The 21,038-nt window shown below is 31.0% G+C and overlaps 1 protein-coding gene across 1 annotated transcript; it reads left to right on the top strand.

Annotated features, from left to right (window-relative positions):
* Positions 1–17,253: 17,253 nt before the first annotated feature.
* On the top strand, positions 17,254–19,507 carry LOC115710798 (uncharacterized). The gene is made up of 3 exons (XM_061112774.1): positions 17,254–17,323; positions 17,476–18,928; positions 19,015–19,507. Exons 1-3 carry the CDS (start codon positions 17,254–17,256, stop codon positions 19,505–19,507), a joined length of 2,016 nt encoding a protein of 671 aa, XP_060968757.1.
* The last annotated feature ends 1,531 nt before the right edge of the window (positions 19,508–21,038 follow it).

Below are 21,038 nucleotides of genomic sequence, written 5' to 3'. Positions count from 1 at the left end.
TATCCTTTGCTGATGATCTTTCTTCACGATCTTCCTCACTATGATTGAGGTATTGCTTGATGTGTGTGGGCACTACTCTAATCACTAAGGTAATTTCGAAATTCAAAGGAAGAAGCAAGAGAGAGAGTGGCGGCTAGAGAAGAGAGAGTGGAGGCTAGGTTTTTCTGATTCAGAAAGTGTGATTTTCCTGAAGCCTTCACTATCTATTTATAGCATTCCACTAGGGTTAGATTTGAATTATATGGCATTAAAACAATGCAAAAATCAACTTAAAAAGCTACAATAGGTGGCCGGCCATGGCTTTAGTGGACTGGCCTTGCTTTTTGCAATTTTGCAATTTTAACACCTTTTGTATCTGATTTTCTCAAAAATGCCAATTTCCTAATTCAATCATTTAAATAAAAAATCAACTTTAATTAATTTTCAATTATTAATTAAATTCAAAAAATAAATTTGAATATAAAATGGAACAAATTTGAAAAAATCTTGTTTAAGTTGTTTTAGAAGAATCTAAAAAATCAACTTAAATATTTTCAAATCAGATTTAATTAAATTTGAAATTAAGTTGTAACCACTTAATTTGAAGATATTCCATTTTAAGTCAATATTTGAAAAGATATTAACCAAAAAAATATCTAAAGAATCTTAATAACCAATGCTTAAAATTCATCAACTTAATTTTGAAATTTTGAATTCAAAAGATATTCAGATTTAAGTTGGTTAGTTGTAGATAACTAAATATCAACTTAAATGGGAATATTTAATGAAAAATTTAAATTAAGCTTCAGAAAGAATCTAGATGGTTATAATTCTATATTTAATTAAATACAAGAAAATACATATAGTTTAGCTTAGAATATAAAATTCTTTAAACTATGATTTTCTAAATTAATTTCAAAATAAATGAAATTAATTATGTTGCTAATCAATTTTAATTAGGTTAAACTAGTGTAATTAACCTAGTATAGTCATTCAAATCAGGCAAATGGGCCTTCACAATTGGGGTGGTTTGTGTGAGGGGGTGCTGGGTTCAGTATGTCGTACCCACTTCTATGGCTCCCAACTCTCACACAAGGCCCAAAAGAGAGGAAAGAAAATGCTTCAGCATCTCATGCTCGCATTAGAGTAAGTAATTACTAGGTATACCACAAGCCATAGGTTTAGATAAACTCAAACCTATAATACTAGGAACAGGAAGTTTTGTTAAGTCCATTGAATAGACTTATTAACGAAAATTTCCTTTTATGTCCTTGTAACAGAAAACTTTAGGTTACTCCATGTGAATGAATCAAACCATAGTTCTCTTGGCTTTCTTCTTAGTTTCTTATCTTGACAATCCATTACTTATTTAAACTCACAATGGATTTTAATCACTAGTGTCTTCCAAGTCATAAGAAGGCGAAGTTCCTTGAAACTCTCCCACTACGACAAGGTACCGTGAATTGTGTCTAAGAAAACTAAATGGTATTGACCTCTTCGTTTGTGTTAAGACAACAGAGGCAGTGGGATCATCTTGTAACGAATAAGATGATAGAACACTTATGGAATCAAGAAAAAATTATCTCCTTTATTTGCTACTTTATTTTCAGACTTAGTCATTTTCTTAGAAAAGTAGTATTTGTTTAAACAAACACTTTGTTGTCTAACGACTATGGGATGGTCCACCCCTAATCACTTAGAATAGCTAACAAACATGCAAACCAGGGTTAGCAGCTCTAGCTTTTCTTAAGATTTCGATTAGATCATCCATGAATCTAGTAATGATTTACATTAAGTATACAACCATTCCATCATTCTGAAATTTTATTTCCATAGAAGGATTTAGGCAACGACTAGTAACTAATAATCAATATGCAACTCGAATTTCTGGGGAGGTAAGTTTGGATATAATTCAAAAATCAAAGTAATGATCTTTGAACTGCATATCTACTAACTTTTTCTCCACCCCTATCAGTTCGCAAGATCTTTAACCACTTACCTTCACCATTGCTAGAAATTCATGAAATTTTTCAAACATTTCAAATTTCTTTTGCACAAGGTAAAATCTAGAGTGATCGTTTTAAGAATACAACGAAAACTCATATCCACCCCTGAATGTACATCTATCTGCGAATGAGATGAACTTACTTTCAGTGGATATAGCCATATTAACTCTTTGCAGAGAATGATCTTGTCAAAACCACTATGAACAAGATACAAATGCCATAGATTTATAAAATATGTGGTTGTATCTTTTGATGACTTAGGTTTAGTTACATCAAAGAGTTCTTAGAATAGTGCAAGTGGATTCTGGTCACAGAATACTATACTCATACAGTTTAAATCCATTGATAGAAAATGGTTATGAAACACTTGTGAAAGTGTAACTGTATAATTAGTAATTCTTTCTTGGACCACCACTACTAATCTAACTCTATGATTTGCCTATACAAATAGGAGATTTCTAAGATTGAGGATTTATATCATTTTGGGATGGAATTCCGGGAATATAATCATATGCGTCATTTAATTTCTTAAGAGAAAATGACGTGAAATGATTTATAGACCATTCATCCAATGATATGTATTAAGCTAATTCGAAATGAATAAGCTAAGAGGAATTAGGATAATTTTGTTTGAAATAAGAATCCAACGATGTTCCGATTAGCGAGCGTCAAAGTAATCTTATTTATACAATCTTCTTGTTTCATATTGTAAAATACTAGTCTAAGGTGTCATCAATTGATGAACAGCTAGATGTTGCATATACAATATTTATCTTTCGAGATCTAACACTATTATGTTACTCTAATGGTGAAAATCCATTAGGGATTTATCTCATTAGAAAAACAAGCCAAGTTAGACCAACAATGAAGATTCGAAATTAAACTACAATTTAATAACAGAAAATAACATGGTTCAATACAAATTCATACACAATTCAGAAATTATGAAGCATATAGCAAGTAAGAATGACAAGTGAAAATACTAAAACATACAATCCTAAATAATTTCCAAGGTCTTCAACAAACTGATATCAGTGTACCGTTTAGGCGAGAGTCAAAGCTACCATCCATTGAATAGAGTTGTCAGCTCATCTAAAATGATCAACATTCTAGCAACCTTTTATTCGATCAAGATTGGAATCCGCGTTGTCCCGTTTAGGCGAGAGTCAAGGCTATTCTATCTTATGAGCTTCCACCATTGTTTCATATTCTTGCAAGTCTTATACAGTCGCCACCATTAGGGTTATCAATACTATATAAAAAACTTACAAGATTACTTATCTTTCGAGATTAAACGGTGCTAACTTGCTAATGAACATTCCTCCATTAGGGAGGATTACTCACTAAAACAATAGCTATGTAAAACCAACAATGGAGATCGAATATCCTTATAATAAAGCTCATTATTTAATGAACGTTGTATTTTCTCCTAATATTTATTTTAATCAACTTATTTTAAATATATATTTAGTTAATTAAAATTTCCAATTTAGAATGAAATATTCTAAATATAAATTTTAATTTAATATTTATAAATTATACTTAGATGGATATGAAAATAACGTGAATTATTTCCATCTTAGTAATAATTTCCATAAATATTTAGAAAATTATTCAATTTAAATTGTTTCAAAATTAATTTAAATTAATTTACAACTCAAATTTAATTTTCTATAAATATATATTGCATTTCGAAAAATGAAGTGTATAGGAATACTACTTTCGAAAATGCTTTAAAATAAAATAAAATAAATCCTGAAAAAATTATCTTAATTTTATGTTGGCCCAAAATTAATTAATCAATTAATGTACAACAAAAAATATAATTTTCCTATTTAATTAAATATTTAAGAAAAAATTCAAATATTTAAGTATCATGATTAAGAATCAACTTAAATATTAATTTAATTAAATACACTAGAAAAATACTTCAAGCAAAACAGATAATAAATATCTAGACTTTCATTGACTAATTAATTCAATTTCTAATAATAATATATTTTAGTTCATTTATTTTAATTAATCATTAAATGAAAAAATCATTGATTTAAGTTGGTCCAAAATTAAAATAAATAATTTTAAACTTTAATCTATTTTTCAAATAAAATTTGAAATTTCTACATGAAAGAAATGAAATTTCGAAATTTTGGGAAAAAGATTAATAAAATAAAATAAAATATATTTTGAAAATTATTCAGATTGAAGTTATTCTGAAATAAGATTCCAAACTTAAGATAATTTTCAACTTTAATTAAATATCATGAAAATAACAATATTTAAGTATCATGATGAAAATCAACTTAGATATTGAAATTTTCAATTTAATTAAATGTATTAAATTCAAGAAATAAATAATTAAGTATAGAAGAAACTTTTTTTTTTTTTTTTAAAATGAAGTACAGAGGAAATTTAATTATTAATTCTAGTTTAATACTAGGAAAATATACTAAACTTAGATTGTACCAAAATTAATTATGAAACAATTAATTTTACAATCAATGATATTTTCTTATTTAATATTAGAAATAATAACTAGTACTAGAAATAACTATCTAGAATACATATCATTAACTAAGTGTTTTTCTAAAATTAACTTTAAAATATTAAAATGAAAAATAAATTTCATATATTTTAAAAGTTAATTATGTTGCTAATTTAATTTTAATTAGGTTAGACTAATATAATTAACCTAATAAAATTATTTAAATAAGGCAAATGGGCCTTCACAATTAGGATAGTTCATGTGAGAGGGAGCTGGGTTCAGTATGTCGTACCCACTTCTATTGGCCCCCAACTCTCACACAAGGCCCAAAAGAGAGGAATTTAACCTTAAAATAAACAATTGTTCTTCATTGAATAAGCCAAAATCTAATTGGGCCTAAATAGAATTACTTATGTCAAATTTTATTTTAGCAACTTAGTCCATTTACTTAGTAAAACTTAAATGGGCTTCCTATATGCATCTAAGCCCAATAGCAAACATATAGGCTCACACAGGTCAAATGATTTGGATGGGCCCTATCATGTTACTAGGTTTACACAGATGAAAGAAGTACAAAAATTACCTGTTACAAATTATTTATAAGATCTATTGGCAATTAGACTATAATTAAAATCTTATCATTGGATATGTCAACAAGTTAATCATAGCAATTTAGATCAAATAAATAATAGGTTTGTTTAAAAAAAAATTGAATAAACAATATAAAATTAAATAAACAAACATTGTCCATGTAACAGATGTGAAATAAAATATTAATATAATTAAATTATTATTCTTAAACTAACCAACTAGATTTTGAAAATTTAGGTTTGTTAAAAGAAACCTTAAAATCTCAAAATAAAGGAAACAAATTTTAAAATATCTAGGTTTATTTGAATCAAATTAAATTAAATATCAAATAAGATCAATGATTTGAAAGAAAGAATCTTCAATATCACTTTCAAATCTTATAATTTTATTAAAATAAACCAATTTCAAAATAGATTTGGTTAGATAATTATTATTTTAGGAATAAAATAATAAATGAATAATAATTACCATAATTATATGTCAAAATATCTCAAATTAAGCAATATTCAAATTTCTACAAACATATCTAAGTTATTTCAATATTTAAGATATGATTTATAAATTTCCAATAAGGAAAAAAATGATATATATCGAAAAATATCATTTTTAAACTTATAATTTATAAATAATTAAATATTTAACAAAATAACAGACTTTTGAATTTGAAAAATATTATGGTAAGTATATCTATAAAAATGTCTATGTTAATTTTAAATTTATTAATTATTTAATTTGTCATATAAGATAATTTTAATATAATATTTTAAATAAAATGACAAAGTAATCTTTTAATTTAAAATATGTTAAATATCAAAATATCTAATCTTATAATTAAATATAATATATAAATATTAAAGAAGTTAACAAATTTTTAAATCTGACCATAATAGGAAATATTTAAAATTGGAAATATTCCAAAATGGAAATATTTAAAATTAGAAAAATTCCAAATTGAAAATATTTTAAAATTGGAAATATTTCAAATTAGAAATATTTAAAATTGGAAAAATGAATTTTGGAAAACTCGGGAGCGGAGCTAGAGTTGATGCCTAGTAAACTCGGCTCCTGCAGCATGCCTGACCGAGAAAACTCGGTCAGCTGCAGGGTGCTTCACGGGGTTGTTGCAGCATATACGCGCGCGGATGTGCCTGGCTCGTCCGAGTGCCTGGTGCACTCGATGCACCCACTCGATAGCCATGGCACCCAAATTTCAAAAATTCATAACTTTTCCAATTATTATCGGAATCGAGTTCCGTAAAAAACAAAATTGCTTAATTTTTCACAAGGAATCCAATAAAATATTTTCAAAAATAGAAAAAATATTTTTCATGGAAAAAGGTACTGTACAACATATACATTCATCAACTAACACATAAACCACATGAAACCATCCAAATCAACACAAAATATTAGGTTGTTTTTGAAATTTATAAATATTAAATTAAAATTTATAAATATTAAATTAAAATTTATATTTAGAATATTTTATTCTAAATTGGAAATTTTAATTAAATAAATATATATATTTAAAATAAATAAATTTCAAAAGAAAATACAACTTTCATTAAATAATGAGCTTTATTATTAGGATATTCGATCTCCATTGTTGGTTTTACATAGCTATTGTTTTAGTGAGTAATCCTCCCTAATGGAGGAACGTTCATTAGCAAGTTAGCACCGTTTAATCTCGAAAGATAAGTAATCTTGTAAGTTTTTTATATAGTATTGATCACCCTAATGGTGGCGACTGTATAAGACTTGCAAGAATATGAAACAATGGTGGAAGCTCATAAGATAGAATAGCCTTGACTCTCGCCTAAACGGGACAACGCGGATTCCAATCTTGATCGAATAAAAGGTTTCTAGAATGTTTATCATTTTAGATGAGCTGACAACTCTATTCAATGGATGATAGCTTTGACTCTCGCCTAAACGGGACACTGATATCAGTTTGTTGAAGACCTTGGAAATTATTTAGGATTGTATGTTTTAGTATTTTCACTTATCATTCCTACTTGCTATGTGATTAATAATTTCTGAATTGTGTATGAATTTATATTGAACAATGTTATTTTTTGTTATTAAATTGAAGTTTAATTTTGAATCTTCATTGTTGGTCTAACTTGGTTTGTTTTTCTAATGAGATAAATCCCTATTGGATTTTCACCATTAGATTAACATAATAGTGTTAGATTTCGAAAGATAAATATTGTATATGCAACATCTAGCTGTTCATCAATTGATGACACCTTAGACTAGTATTTTACAATATGAAACAAGAAGATTGTATAAATATGATTACTTTGACTCCCGCTAATCGGAGCATCGTTGGATTCTTATTTAAAACGAAATTATCCTAATTCCTCTTAGCTTATTCATTTCGAATTATCTCAATGACATATCATTGGATGAATGGTCTATAAATCATATAAATTCATTCTATATTTTCTCTTAACAAATTAAATGACGAATATGATTATATTCCCGAACTTCTATCCCGAAATGATATAAATCCTCAATCTTAGAAATCTTCTACTTGTATGGGCAAATCAACTTAGAGTTAGATTAGTAGTGGTGGTCCAAGAAAGAATTACTCATCATATAGTTACACTTTCACAAGTGTTTAATAACCATTTTCTATCAATGGATTCAAACTGTATGAGTTGAGTATTCTGTGACCAGAATCCACTTGCACTATTCTAAGAACTCTTTGATGTAACTAAATCAAGTCATCAAGAGACACAACCAAATAAGTCTATGGCTTTTGTACCTTGTTCATAGTGGTTTTGACAAGATCAATCTCTGCAAAGAGTTAATATGCCTATATCCACTGAAAGTAAGTTCATCTCATTCGCAGATGGATGTACATTCAGAGGTGGATATGAGTTTTTGTTGTATTCTTAAAACGGTCACTCTAGATTTTACCTTATGCAAAAAGAAATTTGAAATGTTTGAAAAATTTCATGAATTTCTAGCAATGGTGAAAAACCATCAAGGTAAGTGGTTAAAGATCTTGCAAACTGATAGGGGTGGAGAAATAGTTAGTAGATATGCAGTTCAAATATCATTAAATTTATTTTTGAATTATATCCAAACTTACCTCCCCAGAAATTTGATTTGCATATTGATGATTAGTTACTAGTCATTGCCTAAATTTCAGAATGATGCAATGGTTCTATACTTAATGTAAATCATTACTAGATTCATGGATGACCTAATCGAAATCTTAAGAAAAGCTAGAACTGTTAACCATGGTTTGCATGTTTGTTAGCTATTCTAAGTGATTAGGGGTGGACCATCCCATAATCATTAGATAAGAAAGTGTTTGTTTAAACAAATACTACTTTTCTAAGAAAATGACTAAGTCTGAAACTAAAGTAGCAAATACAAAGAGATAATTTTTTCTTGATTCTATAAGTGTTCTATCATTTTATTCGTTACAAGATGATCCCACTGCCTCTGTTGTCTTAACACAACCAAAGAGGTCAATACCATTTAGTTTTCTTAGACATAATTCACAGTACCTTGTCGTAGTGGGAAGGTTTCTAGGAATCCACCTTATTGTGACTTGGAAGACACTAGTGATTAAAATCCATTGTGAGTTTAAACAAGTAATGGATTGTCAAGATAAGAAACTAAGAAGAAAAGCCAAGAGAACTATAGTTTTGATCCATTCACATGGAGTAACCTAAAGTTTTCTATTACAAGGACATATAAGGAAATTTTCGTTAATAAGTCTATTCAATGGACTTAACAAAACTTCCTGTTCCTAGTATTATAGGTTTGAGTTTATCTAAACCTATGGCTTGTGGTAAACCTGGTAATTACTTACTCTAATGCAAGCAACTTACTTTAGTAAGATGCTGAAGCATTTTCTTTCCAATGGGAATCTATAGAAGCTTCACAACTTCTAAGCATAGATTTTATTTATCTAAGGAAAAGTCTCAACTATTCTAGAAAAGATAAAGCAATGAAAGGCTTTCTTCAATCAACAGTGAGAGGTCTCAGATATGCTTTAGTATGCCTTAGACCAGACACCTGCTGCTGAGTGGGAGTAATGAGTAGGTATCGGATTAATCTAGGAGAGGAACATTGGAAGACAATCAAGTAAATCTTAAGATTAAGAAGAGGAACTATGTGTTAGTCAATAAGAGTGTGTTTAAAACTCTTAGACTACACCACATCAGATTTCAAGACTTGCCTTTGTGCTAGAAAGTCTGCTGATAAAATGGTGATTACTCTGGGGGTGGAGTAGTGATTTTGGAGAAGTGTAAAAACCTATCTGAAATATCTTAGTCTACAAGAGAGAGACTGAATGTTAAAGTTGCAAGAAAGGTACTTATTCAGTCCAAGGAAAGTTCTATACATTTGTGGCACCGTTCTAACTTGCCTTAACTACTAGTGTTACTTCCTGAATAACCAAGAAGTAGTTGCCAAAAGTATAGAATCCAGTATCCTAAGAGAGTAGACATATAGAGAGGAATTTCACATTATCAAGGATTTTGTGATTAAGGAAGAGTAATAGTGGAGAAGAGGTTGTGTTTAATTCAACCTGTCAGATCCTATTACGAGGAGTTTACTACTATTACACTTGATTTGTTTATCAAGGTGTTGAGATTATTTGAAATGCACATTTTGTTTTATATTAGTGCAAGTGGGAGTTTGTTGGGTTTTGTGCCCTAAATAAAATCCATTTCAATATAATCAGATTTACTTATTAATGAAGATCAGAAATAACATTTTTATGTTGCATGGTTCACATGATTTATTTCATGATTGTATATATATAATGTATGAATTCTATTTAAGTCTAGAACATATGAATTTGGTAATGATTATAGTGTTGTCAGCACAGTGGAATATAATCTTAATAATATGTTCGAAAGTTTGTTCCCTAATTTGTCAGAATACTGGATTTAGACTGACATGGTATAATCAGCAATAGGTATTCTTACACCTTGGAAAAGTGTTATGTCGTTTCCAGGACATTAGCAAAGTTTAGCAGAATCGGATGTATGGAGTATACATCGGAAGGGACCAATATTGAATTTTGATTAGATATATTAGAATTTACCGTAATATCTATTCAATACAATATCACCTGTTGATCCTAGATCAAATGATCTTAATCTTGATATTATTAGGTTCAATCTCAAGAGTGTTATTCGTGTTCTTTGATTTGTTAGTTAAGCCTACTTTTGGGTCAGGGTGATACGTACATTTCGGGAACACGGTAGTGCAATTGAGTGGGAGCGCTAACATAAATATGGAATCTATAGCTTCTATTTGGCGAATAGAAAGTAAAGGATGATTTCCTTCGAGCTTAACCAAATGAAAATAAATGGTGGAGTACTCATTTCACTAAGCTTAAATATCATTGATACAAGGTTAAGTGTTTTGAGGATAAAATACATTGTTGGGTGTTACTGTAATTTAATCCCTTTACAGTGTAAATCATCTATATAGAGGATCATTGATCACATTAGGATTATAACAATGGATAACTAGTGACGTGTCTATATCGTGGAACATATAGAGCGTTCTATATGACTGAGAGTGCAATTCCATGTTCTAAGAGTGGATTCAATAAGGAATTAATATGTTAGGGAATTTACTTGGTAAATTCAATTCGACTTATTGGAAGCTCGGTTATATAGACCCATGGTCCCCATACTAGTTGAGACCATACTGCTTGTAAGACTCGGTTAATTGATTTTAATTAATCAATTATAATTCTAAAAGTTAGACTATGTCTACTTTATGAATTTTCACTAAGTAAGGGTAAAACAGTAAGTAGAGAGTTTAAAGGGTATATTTATTAATTGGGAAACTTTGATTAGTTTTTATTAATAAATAAAATAAATGACAATATATTATTGAATAATTAATTATAGTTATTAAATTATTAGATTTGACATTTATGTGGTTGAATGAGAAAATTGGCAATTTTGGAGAATGGGAAACTAAGAATGATAAAATAGGAAAGTTGCGAAAGTGAGAAGCTTGTTTCCATTTTTCTATGGCCGGCCACTTTGCTTCCCTTTTATCATTTTATTTTTCATTTTTAAATGCCAAGTAATTCAACCTTAACCCTATGTGGTATTCTATAAATAGAAGGTAAAGGCTTCAGGTTTCAAACACACTTTACTGCATTATTTTCTCAAACACTCTGAAGCCGCCACTCTCTCTCTCTCTCTCTTTCTTCTCTGTTTTCGAAATTCCCTTGAGTGATAGAGTAGTGCCCACACACATCAAGTGGTACCTCACTCATAGTATGTAAGACTGTGGAAAATCAGTATCGAAGAAAGAGAGAAAAAGATCCAGATTCAAATCTTGATTATGCTTTGCTAAAGAAAGGAATCAAGGGCTAGAGATCTGAATGCAAGGAGTCATTATATTCCGCTGCACCCAATGTAAGGTTTTCTTAAACTCTTACGTGTTTATTTCATTGTTTTAGAATTTATATTAGGAAGTTAATCAAACATACTTGGTAGTAAATCTAGATCCTGGTAAAATATTTCCAACAAGGATGTGCTCGAGATGGTGCTGAACCAGTAGTGTCTTGAGAAACTGTACTGAAATGTCTAAAATGCAGATTAGGAAGTTGTGACCAATACTCATTATGGATGAAAAGTTATTTTTCTGGTGCAAGGGTGTTTAGAAAACCAGATTGGAATGGAAATTCCCTCTCATTAAAGACAACATTACTAGACATATACACTCTACCTGTGGTGCTTAGACATTTGTAGCCTCTATAGGAATCATTGTATCCAAGATTTACACATCTTAATGAATGAAACTGAAACTTGTGGCTTTGATATGGTCTTATGCATGGGTAACAAGCAACACCAAAAGTTTTCAGTTTGTTATAATCTGGTTTTCTATGGTACAGTGTCTCAAAAGGTGTTTTGTTGTGCAAGACAGGTGTAGGAAGTCTGTTTATTAAGTAAACAGAGGTTTGGAAAGCATCTACCTAGAATTTGAGAGGCATACTAGCTTGAGCAAGCAAGGTAAGACCCATCTCAACTATGTGTCGATGCTTTCTTTCAGCTCTCCCATTTTGAGCTGAAGTATGGGGACAAGAGTGCTGAAAAAGGATACCATTGGTTCTTACAAGGCTTTCAAAATCATGATACTCTCCACCCCAATCACACTTAATGCTTTTGATTTTAGTTTCAAATTGGTTTTCAGCAAATGCTTTGAAATCTATGAATGCATTGAGTGCATCAGATTTTTGCTTCAATGGATACAACCATGTGTACCTACTAAAATTATCAACAAAGTGTATGTAGTATTTAAAATTTGTGTTTGAAGCAATTGGGGAAGGTCCTCACAGATCTGTATGAATTAATTCAAGCACCTTAGAAGCTGTAAAAGAAGATAATTTAAAGGTAAGGCATGTGATTTGCCAAATTGACAAGCTTCACAAAAACTTTCTATTTCATCTTTAGAAAGTTTTACATTGTTGGAGTCACAAACAAGCTTAAGGACTCTATTGGATGGATGGCCTAGTCTCCTGTGCCAAACATTCTTCTTGGAAAATTTAAAAATATTTGACCGAGCAACTTTTTGATTCGACAGACTCGACACACCAGAGAAAAAATGAGAGTTGTTAGAACTTGAGGCTGAATTGTTTGGTGAAGTGTTGAGCTAGTAAAAGCCATCTCTAAGCACTCCTTATAGCAGCACCTTCTTTGTGATTTTTTCCTTTACAAAGCAACAATAAGGGTGAAATTCAACAAACACACCATTATCAGAGGTTAAACTAGATACACTTACTAAATTCTTAGCTATTCTTGGAACTAGCAGCATATCATTAAGTAACAAGGGTTTATACTCCTTGCTGGTATATAACTTTCCAGCACAAACATGAGAAATATGGAGTTTATTACCATCACCTATAATCAATTTTTCCTTACCACCATACTCATTTTTCTTCACCATGTTGTTCTCATTAGCTGTCACATCGTTGCTTGCACCGCTGTCCATGAACCAAGCTTTACTATCAACAATCTCAGGAGAAGTCGTATATGCTGCTGCTTGCTGATTATTTTTCTAATTTGTTGAGCCACCAACCTTGGGGTCAGATCCCATGTACACCTCATCGTATCTGTTGTAATAGATAGCTCCGGAGTGACCATAGCGCCCACAAACCTGGCAAGTGGGTATGGGTCCATTTGAACGGCCACCACGACCTCTTCCACTTTGATTTCCACAACCATGAGAGTAATTTCCTCGACCACTCCTGCTTGGTTCTGATTCGAGTGATAGTGATTCTAATTTGGATGATAGTTGCCTCAACCACGATTACCAGTGTTGGAGTGATTAGCTAGATTAGCATTGGGAGTGACTGAAGAGTTAGCAGATTTGTTGTTGGTGTTAAGGCTCAAGTTCTGAAGCCGCTCCATCTTGCTGTCAAAGGCAAGTAAGATCCCTGTCGTTCTTGCCAAGTAGTGGAGGATTGAGCTTCAATCTGCAAGACTATACGTAGATATTCAATGTCAAGACCAGAAGTCACATTAGATATGAGTTGGTTCTCTAGGTAGGGATCCCATGCCAAGGCAAGTGAATTAGACCAAGCCTTCTTCTACTTCAAGTATTCTTCCATGGACATAGAACCTTTGCGTGTTGTCTGAATTAGAGTTTGAGTATCATCCATCTTTAATTTTGAGTCTGCACCGTACAAGTTCTCCAAAGCATTCCATAGTGCAGCTGATGAATCACAGCCCATCACCTCTGTAGCGATTCAATCTGTCATGGAACTATACAACCAACCCATTAAGAGTTGGTCACGAACAAGCCAATGTTCATACTCTGGATTGATAGTAACTCCAAAGCCTGGCTCTCCTTCTACTGTTGCGCAGTAGGAATGAACTCTGCTGGATAGGGTCTTGTACCATTAACAAACCCATTGAGGCGATGACCTCGTATGATAGTGGAAACCATGGTTTTCCACAATACATAGTTCTTTCTATCGAGCTTGAGAGGGAAGGGTTGATTCAAAGTACTAAAAGGTTGAGTGTAATTGGGTTGGACAGCAGGAATGGTTGGGGTTGCAGCACCTGCTGCACCAGTATTCGTAACTTGTGGAGTCTGAGAATGGGAGGACATTGATCCAGGCCTTTTTTATTGCTCTGATACCAAGTAAAGGTTTACACAAAAATGAAAAAGTAATTCTCGGCTCAAAGGAGGCTGAGTAAATCATATTGTATTTATACTCTATAGAGAGATTACAATGACAAATGAGAGTATGACAGGTGGCCCTAATGTTGGCACCAAGGGAACAAGGAATAACAGAAAATAAAGGTTGATTACATCTTAATACAAAGAACTGAAAACACAGCAATTCACAACTAATGACAATTAACTAATTCTTAACATTTGTGTCACTGAATAGTGAAATGGTTCTATTATTCATAGGGAAGAATTACATTAAATTGGTTTCTCTAAAATAAATAAGAATTAAAATCAGAAACTTGTTTATGTTCCTTAAATAAATACAAAAAAAATGAGAAACTAGACATGTTTCCTCTCTTCTTTGTTATTAGGAATCTCTCCTGTGATTATAGAAGTATTGCCGTGACTTGCAAGCTTGCAGATATATGGGTGAAGCATTTGATTCACATTCACTAGTAGATGTATCTGAGTTGAGTGCATAATAGATACTTATCGGATGGTGTAACACATTTGTCTGGACATTCTTAGTTCTTGTAGAGTGATTACTTACTAGTGGTTAATCATCTTGGATGACACTGTTGGATATATTTTACCGGGATCTAGATTTACTAACAAGTATATTTCATTAACATCCTAATATGAATTCTAAAACAATGAAATAAACACATAAGAGTTTAAGAAAACCTTACATTGGGTGCAGTGGAATATAATGACTCCTTCCGTTCAGATATCTAGCCCTTGATTCCTTTCTGTAGCAGAGCATTATCAATACCTGAACCTGGATCTCTTTCTCTCCTTCCTTTGATGCTGATTCTCCTTCTTGTTGTTTGGAATCTCCTACAGTCTTACACACTATGATTGAGATACCACTTGATGTGTGTGGGCACTCACTCATTCACTCAAGGTTCGAAATTGAAGAGGAAAAGAGAAGGGAAGTGGCGGCTATAGAGAAAGAATAGGAGGCTCAAATTTCATCTGACAAAGTTAAGTGTGAATGAGAGCCATCACTATCTATTTATAGGTAACCACCTAGGTTTAAGTTAGAATTATTTGGCATTAAAATAATTAAAAAATAAATGATTACAACCTATAAGTGTGGCCGGCCATGGGCCTTGGATAATGGGCCTCACTTATGCAATTTTACTGTTTTATCATTTCTGCATCTCATTTTCTCGAAAACGCCAATTTTGAAATTCAACCATTTAAATGCCAATTCTAATTATTTGATAACTAAAATTAATTATTAAATAATATTGTCATTTAATTTAATTATTAATTAGACATATAAAGTCTCTTAATTAATAAATAAACCTAGAATCTCTTTCTTTACAATTTTGCCCTTGCTTAGTGAAAATTCACAAAGTAGACATAGTCTAACTTTAGAATTATAATTGATTAATCAAAATCAATTAACTGAGTCTTACAAGCAGTATCGTCTCAACTAGTATGGGGACCATGGGTCTATATCAGGGCCGGCTCTGGGCCTAGGCGGACTAGGCCCGTGCCTAGGGCCCACTCCAACCTAGGGCCCAAAACCAGCCATATAATGCCTTTAAAAAAAAAAAAAAGGCCCAGCAACACTTTTTCGGCCCAGTCCATTCCAGCCCAATACACCACCACCCACCAACCAACCCTCCATACCTTCACGTGTAGAAAAAAAAAAAACTGAAAAGTCGCTCTCATGACTCATCTCTCTCTCTCTCTCTCTCTCTCTCTCTCTCTCTCTCTCTCTCTCTCTCAAGTCTCAATCTCAAATTCTCAATCTTCCATTCTTTCCCCCCAATTTTTTTCTCTAACATTCTTTCTCTTCTAAATTTCTAATCTCTCAAAAAAAAAAAAAATCACCATTACAATTTACAATTTACCAACTATCCTCCTCATCCTAAATCTTCAATCCTCATCACTCATCTCTTTTCAATTTCTATCTCTTTGTATTATAATGGTAAGTTTTTCATTTTTTAAAGTTAATATTTTATTAATTTTTATGATCAATTGCTATATTTATTTAATTCCTTTCCTTTTTAATTATTATTTTGTTTGCTTTGAAATTTTGATTTAGTATTTATATGTTGTTATTGTTGTTGTTGATGTTGTATAGATAATAGAGATAAACTAAAATGAATATTGAATTTTATTTTCCTAACTTATTTTGACTTGATTATTCTATTAAATGTTGAATTGCCCCTTATGTTGAGAGGTGATAAAGTGCTTGAAATAGACCATTGGAAAAGAAAAAAAAATAGTTAGAATGTCTAATTAATCATATATAATAATATATTATTTGTTTGTTGTATGTTTATATTCATTTATACATAACATATTTTTTTTTCACTATTGATTCGCTCATAGTCACTAATCAATTCACATAAAAAATAATCACCATTTGATTTTCATTGCATTGCTCATATATTGATATACATATTTTATTTTATTTGCAAAAGAAAAAAAAAACTCCTTTTTAGTGGTTCCCTTTTATTTCTAAAATTATGTGACTTATGTCTTGTATTTTTTTTTTTATAATTTTGATATACCATATATTTTGCTATATCATATATTTTGTAATAATAAGATAAACATTGTCTTGTCTATATCATATTATTGTACTCATATCATTAATTTTGTTTGCAATTTTTATAGGGTCCTATTAGAAATTACAAATACAAATCAGGAGCTCAAAAAAGAAAGGAGAAATTAAGGAAAGAAGTCTTGCAAAAAAGTCAGGTTGGTTCTCTTAATAAGTATTTTAATACAAATAATGTAGACAATTTTGTCGTGAATGACATTGAGAATCAATTTGATATTGAAAGTATTGAGAATGAGAAAACTTCAAGTAATGTGAATGAAAATGAAGAATTGAATCAAACTGTTAATGAGAATGAGAAAAGTTCAAGTGATGTGAATGAAAATGAAGAACTGAATCAAACAGTGAATGAGAATGAGAAAACTTCAAGTGGTGTATTCAACTTTCCTTTTGATATTGATGATCCAGGAAATTAGGATAGGATTGGTCATATTAATATGACAAATTTTATAGTTGAAAGAGGTCCAAAAAGAGTCATTAAGGATGAGTTTACTAGGGATGCTTTCGGTAGGAATTTTTCTTCGTGGCATTATATTAGAGAATTACCAAATGGAGAGAAACAAGATAGGAAGTGGTTGATTTATTCAGTTTCTTTAGATAAAGTATTTTGTTTTGTTGTAAATTGTTTGCAACAAAGAAGCATCTTGTGGGTTTTTTAGCTGAGGGAGGTTTTAATGACTGGCATAATATTTCTGATCGATTAAAAAGTCATGAACAAAGTACACAACATATTGAGTCAATTGCTAGTTGGGTGGAATTAGAAAAACGACTGAAAATGAAGTTAACAATTGATGCAAGTTTAGAAGAACAAATTAATCAAGAGAAAAAACATTGGAAACAAGTGTTAGAGAGAATTCTGGCTATTGTAAAAAGATTTGGGCAAAATAATTTGGCATTTCGAGGAGATCGTGAAAAACTATATGAGAAAAACAATGGGAATTTCTTACAAATTATAGAATTACTTGCTGAATTTGATTCAACTATGCAAGAACATGTTCGTCGTATTTTAAGAGGTGAGACTCATTATCATTATTTGAGTCACAAGATTCAAAATGAAATGATACAACTTCTAGCAGCTGAGGTGAAAAGCTCGATAATTAGTAGAATTAAAGAAGCAAAATATTTTTCAGTCATACTAGATTGTACTCCAGATGCAAGTAATGATGAACAGATGTCTCTTGTTTTAAGATGTGTGAATGTTTCAGAAAGTCCAATATTTGTTGATGAGTATTTTCTAGGATTCATAAAAGTTCATGACACATCAGGGCTTGGTTTGCTTAATGAACTTTTAGATGCGTTGAATATTCTTGGACTTGATGTTGATAATATAAGAGGACAAGGATATGACAATGGATCTAATATGAGAGCAAAGAATAAAGGTGTACAAACTAGGCTACTTGAAATGAATCCTAGAGCATTTTACACTCCTTGTGCCTGTCATTCTCTAAATCTTTTACTTTCTGATATGGCTCATTGTTGTCCCAAGGTTGTATCTTTTTTTGGTGTGGTACAACGAATATACTCATTATTTTCAGCTTCTACAAAAAGATGGAAAGTATTTACAGATCATGTACCTGGTCTCACTGTTAAGCCATTATCAGAAACGCGTTGGGAAAGTCGTGTTGACAGTGTTAAAGCAATAAGATTCCAAGCTCCACAAATAAAAGAAGCTTTAGATTACTTGGCAGAGAGTAATGAAGATGCCAAAACAAGAAGTGGTGCTGAGACTTTAGCAACATATAATATTCATAATTTTGAGTTCTTGGTGAGCATGGTTATTTGGTATGATTTGTTGTTTGCTGTTAATATTGCTAGAAAGATCCTACAAAATGAAGATATGCAAATTGATGTTGCTATCAAAGAGTTAAAGATTCTACTTTCATTTCTTCAAAAGTATAGAGAAACTGGTTTTGAGAATGCTTTGACTAAAGCTACTGAGATTGCAAGTATGATGGAAGTTGAACCTGTGTTTATTGAAAAACGAAAAGTTTACAGGAAAAAGCAATTTGATGAAAGTGTCAATGAGGGGGTGACACAATTAGCAGCAGAGTCATTTAAAATTGACTATTTTCTTTGCATAATCGATCAAGCTATTTCATCATTTAAAACCAGGTATGCATACTTTTATAGTGTTTTATTTAAAATTATATTTCACTTCCTACCATAATAGCTAATAAAAATAATTATTGTTCAACTAGGTTCGAACAATTTCAGAATTTTGAGGAGAATTTTGGACTATTGTTTGATTTTGAGAAATTAAAGTCTGCAGATGATGACACTTTGAGGAATTTTTGTATCAATCTTACAAACTTAATGAAGCATGGTGAGATTTCAGACCTTGACAATGATGACCTATACCAAGAGTTATATATGTTGCGTCAAAGTCTACCAAAAGAAACCAAAAGAGCTATCGATGTGTTGAGCTATATAAAAGAAGTGGATGGTAGTTATCCAAATGCTTGGATTGCTTATAGGATTTTTCTAACTATTCCGGTCACCGTTGCCCATGCAGAACAGAGTTTTTCCAAATTGACATTGATCAAATCTTATCTCCGTTCAACCATGTCTCAAGAAAGATTAAGCGGTTTAGCTATGTTATCCATTGAAAATGATTTAGTTGCAAAACTTGATTATGCAAATTTAATTAATACTTTTGCATCTAAAAATGCAAGACGCATAATATTTAAGTAATACATTGAAAATTTTATGTGATGATTTATTGGTTTGAAATGTATTTATATTACTAAATATTAAACTAATTTTATTTAAAATTACATACATAGAAAAAAATACATATACAAAAGGGCCCATTTTTTTTTAGTTTGCTAAAACCGTCTTGGGCCCATTTTTTTTCAGGGCCGGCCCTGGTCTATATATCCGAGCTTCCAATAAGTAGATCAAGAATTTATATCTTAAATTCACTGACTTATTAATTCTTCGTTGAATCCACACATAGAACTTAGAATTGCACTCTCAGTATATAGAACGCTCTATATGTTCCACGATATAGATACTGTTGGGTTTTATGCCCTAAATAAAACTCATTTCAATATAATCAGATTTACTTATTAATATAGATCAGAAATAACATTTAATGTTGCATGGTTCACATGATTTATTTCATGATTATATATGTACATAATGTATGAATTCTATTTAAGTCTAGAACATATCAATTTGTTAATGATTATAGTGTTGTCAAAACAGTGGAATATAATCTTAATCATATGTTCGAAAGTTTATTCCGTGATTTGTTAGAACACTGGATTTAGACTGACATGGTATAATCAGCGATAGGTATTCTTACACCTTGGATAAGTGTTATGTCCTTTCGAGGACATTGGCAAAGTTTACCAGCATCGAATGTATGGAGTATACATCGGAAGGGACCGATATTGAACTTTGATTAGATATATTAGAATTTACAGTAATATCTATTCAATTTAATATCACCTGTTGATCCTAGATCAAATGATCCTAATCCTGATATGATTAGGTTCAATCTCAATAGTGTTATTCGTGTTATTTGATTTGTTAGTTAAGCCTACTTTTGGGTCAGGGTGATACCTACATTTTGGGAACAGGGTAGTGCCATTGAGTGGGAGCGCTAACATAAATATGGAATCTCTAGCTTCTATCTGGCGAATAGAAAGTAAAGGATGATTTCCTTCGAGCTTAACCAAACGAAAATAAATGGTGGAGATCTCATTTCACTTAGCTGAAATATCATTTATACATGGTTAAGTGTTTTAAGGATAAAATACATTGTAGGGTGTTACGGTAATTTAATCCCTTTACAGTGTAAATCATCTATATAGAGGATCATTGATCACATTAGGGTTATAACAATGGATAACTAATGACGTGTCTATATCGTGGAACATATAGAGCGTTCTATATACTGAGAGTGCAGTTCTAAGTTCTATGCGTGGATTCAACGTAGAATTAATAAGTCAGTGAATTTAAGATATAAATTCTTGATCTACTTATTGGAAGCTCGGATATATAGACCCATGGTCCCCATACTAGTTGAGACCATACTGCTTGTAAGACTCAATTAATTAATTTTGATTAATCAATTATAATTCTAAAGTTAGACTATGTCTACTTTATGAATTTTCACTAAGCAAGGGTGAAATTGTAAAGAAAAGAGATTCTAGGTTTATTTATTAATTAAGAGACTTTATATGTCTAATTAATAAATATATTAAATGAAAATATT

The sequence above is a fragment of the Cannabis sativa genome, chromosome 3 (genome assembly GCF_029168945.1).
Source record: "Cannabis sativa cultivar Pink pepper isolate KNU-18-1 chromosome 3, ASM2916894v1, whole genome shotgun sequence".
Lineage (NCBI taxonomy): Eukaryota > Viridiplantae > Streptophyta > Magnoliopsida > Rosales > Cannabaceae > Cannabis > Cannabis sativa.
This window is presented reverse-complemented; position numbering and strand designations above follow the sequence as displayed.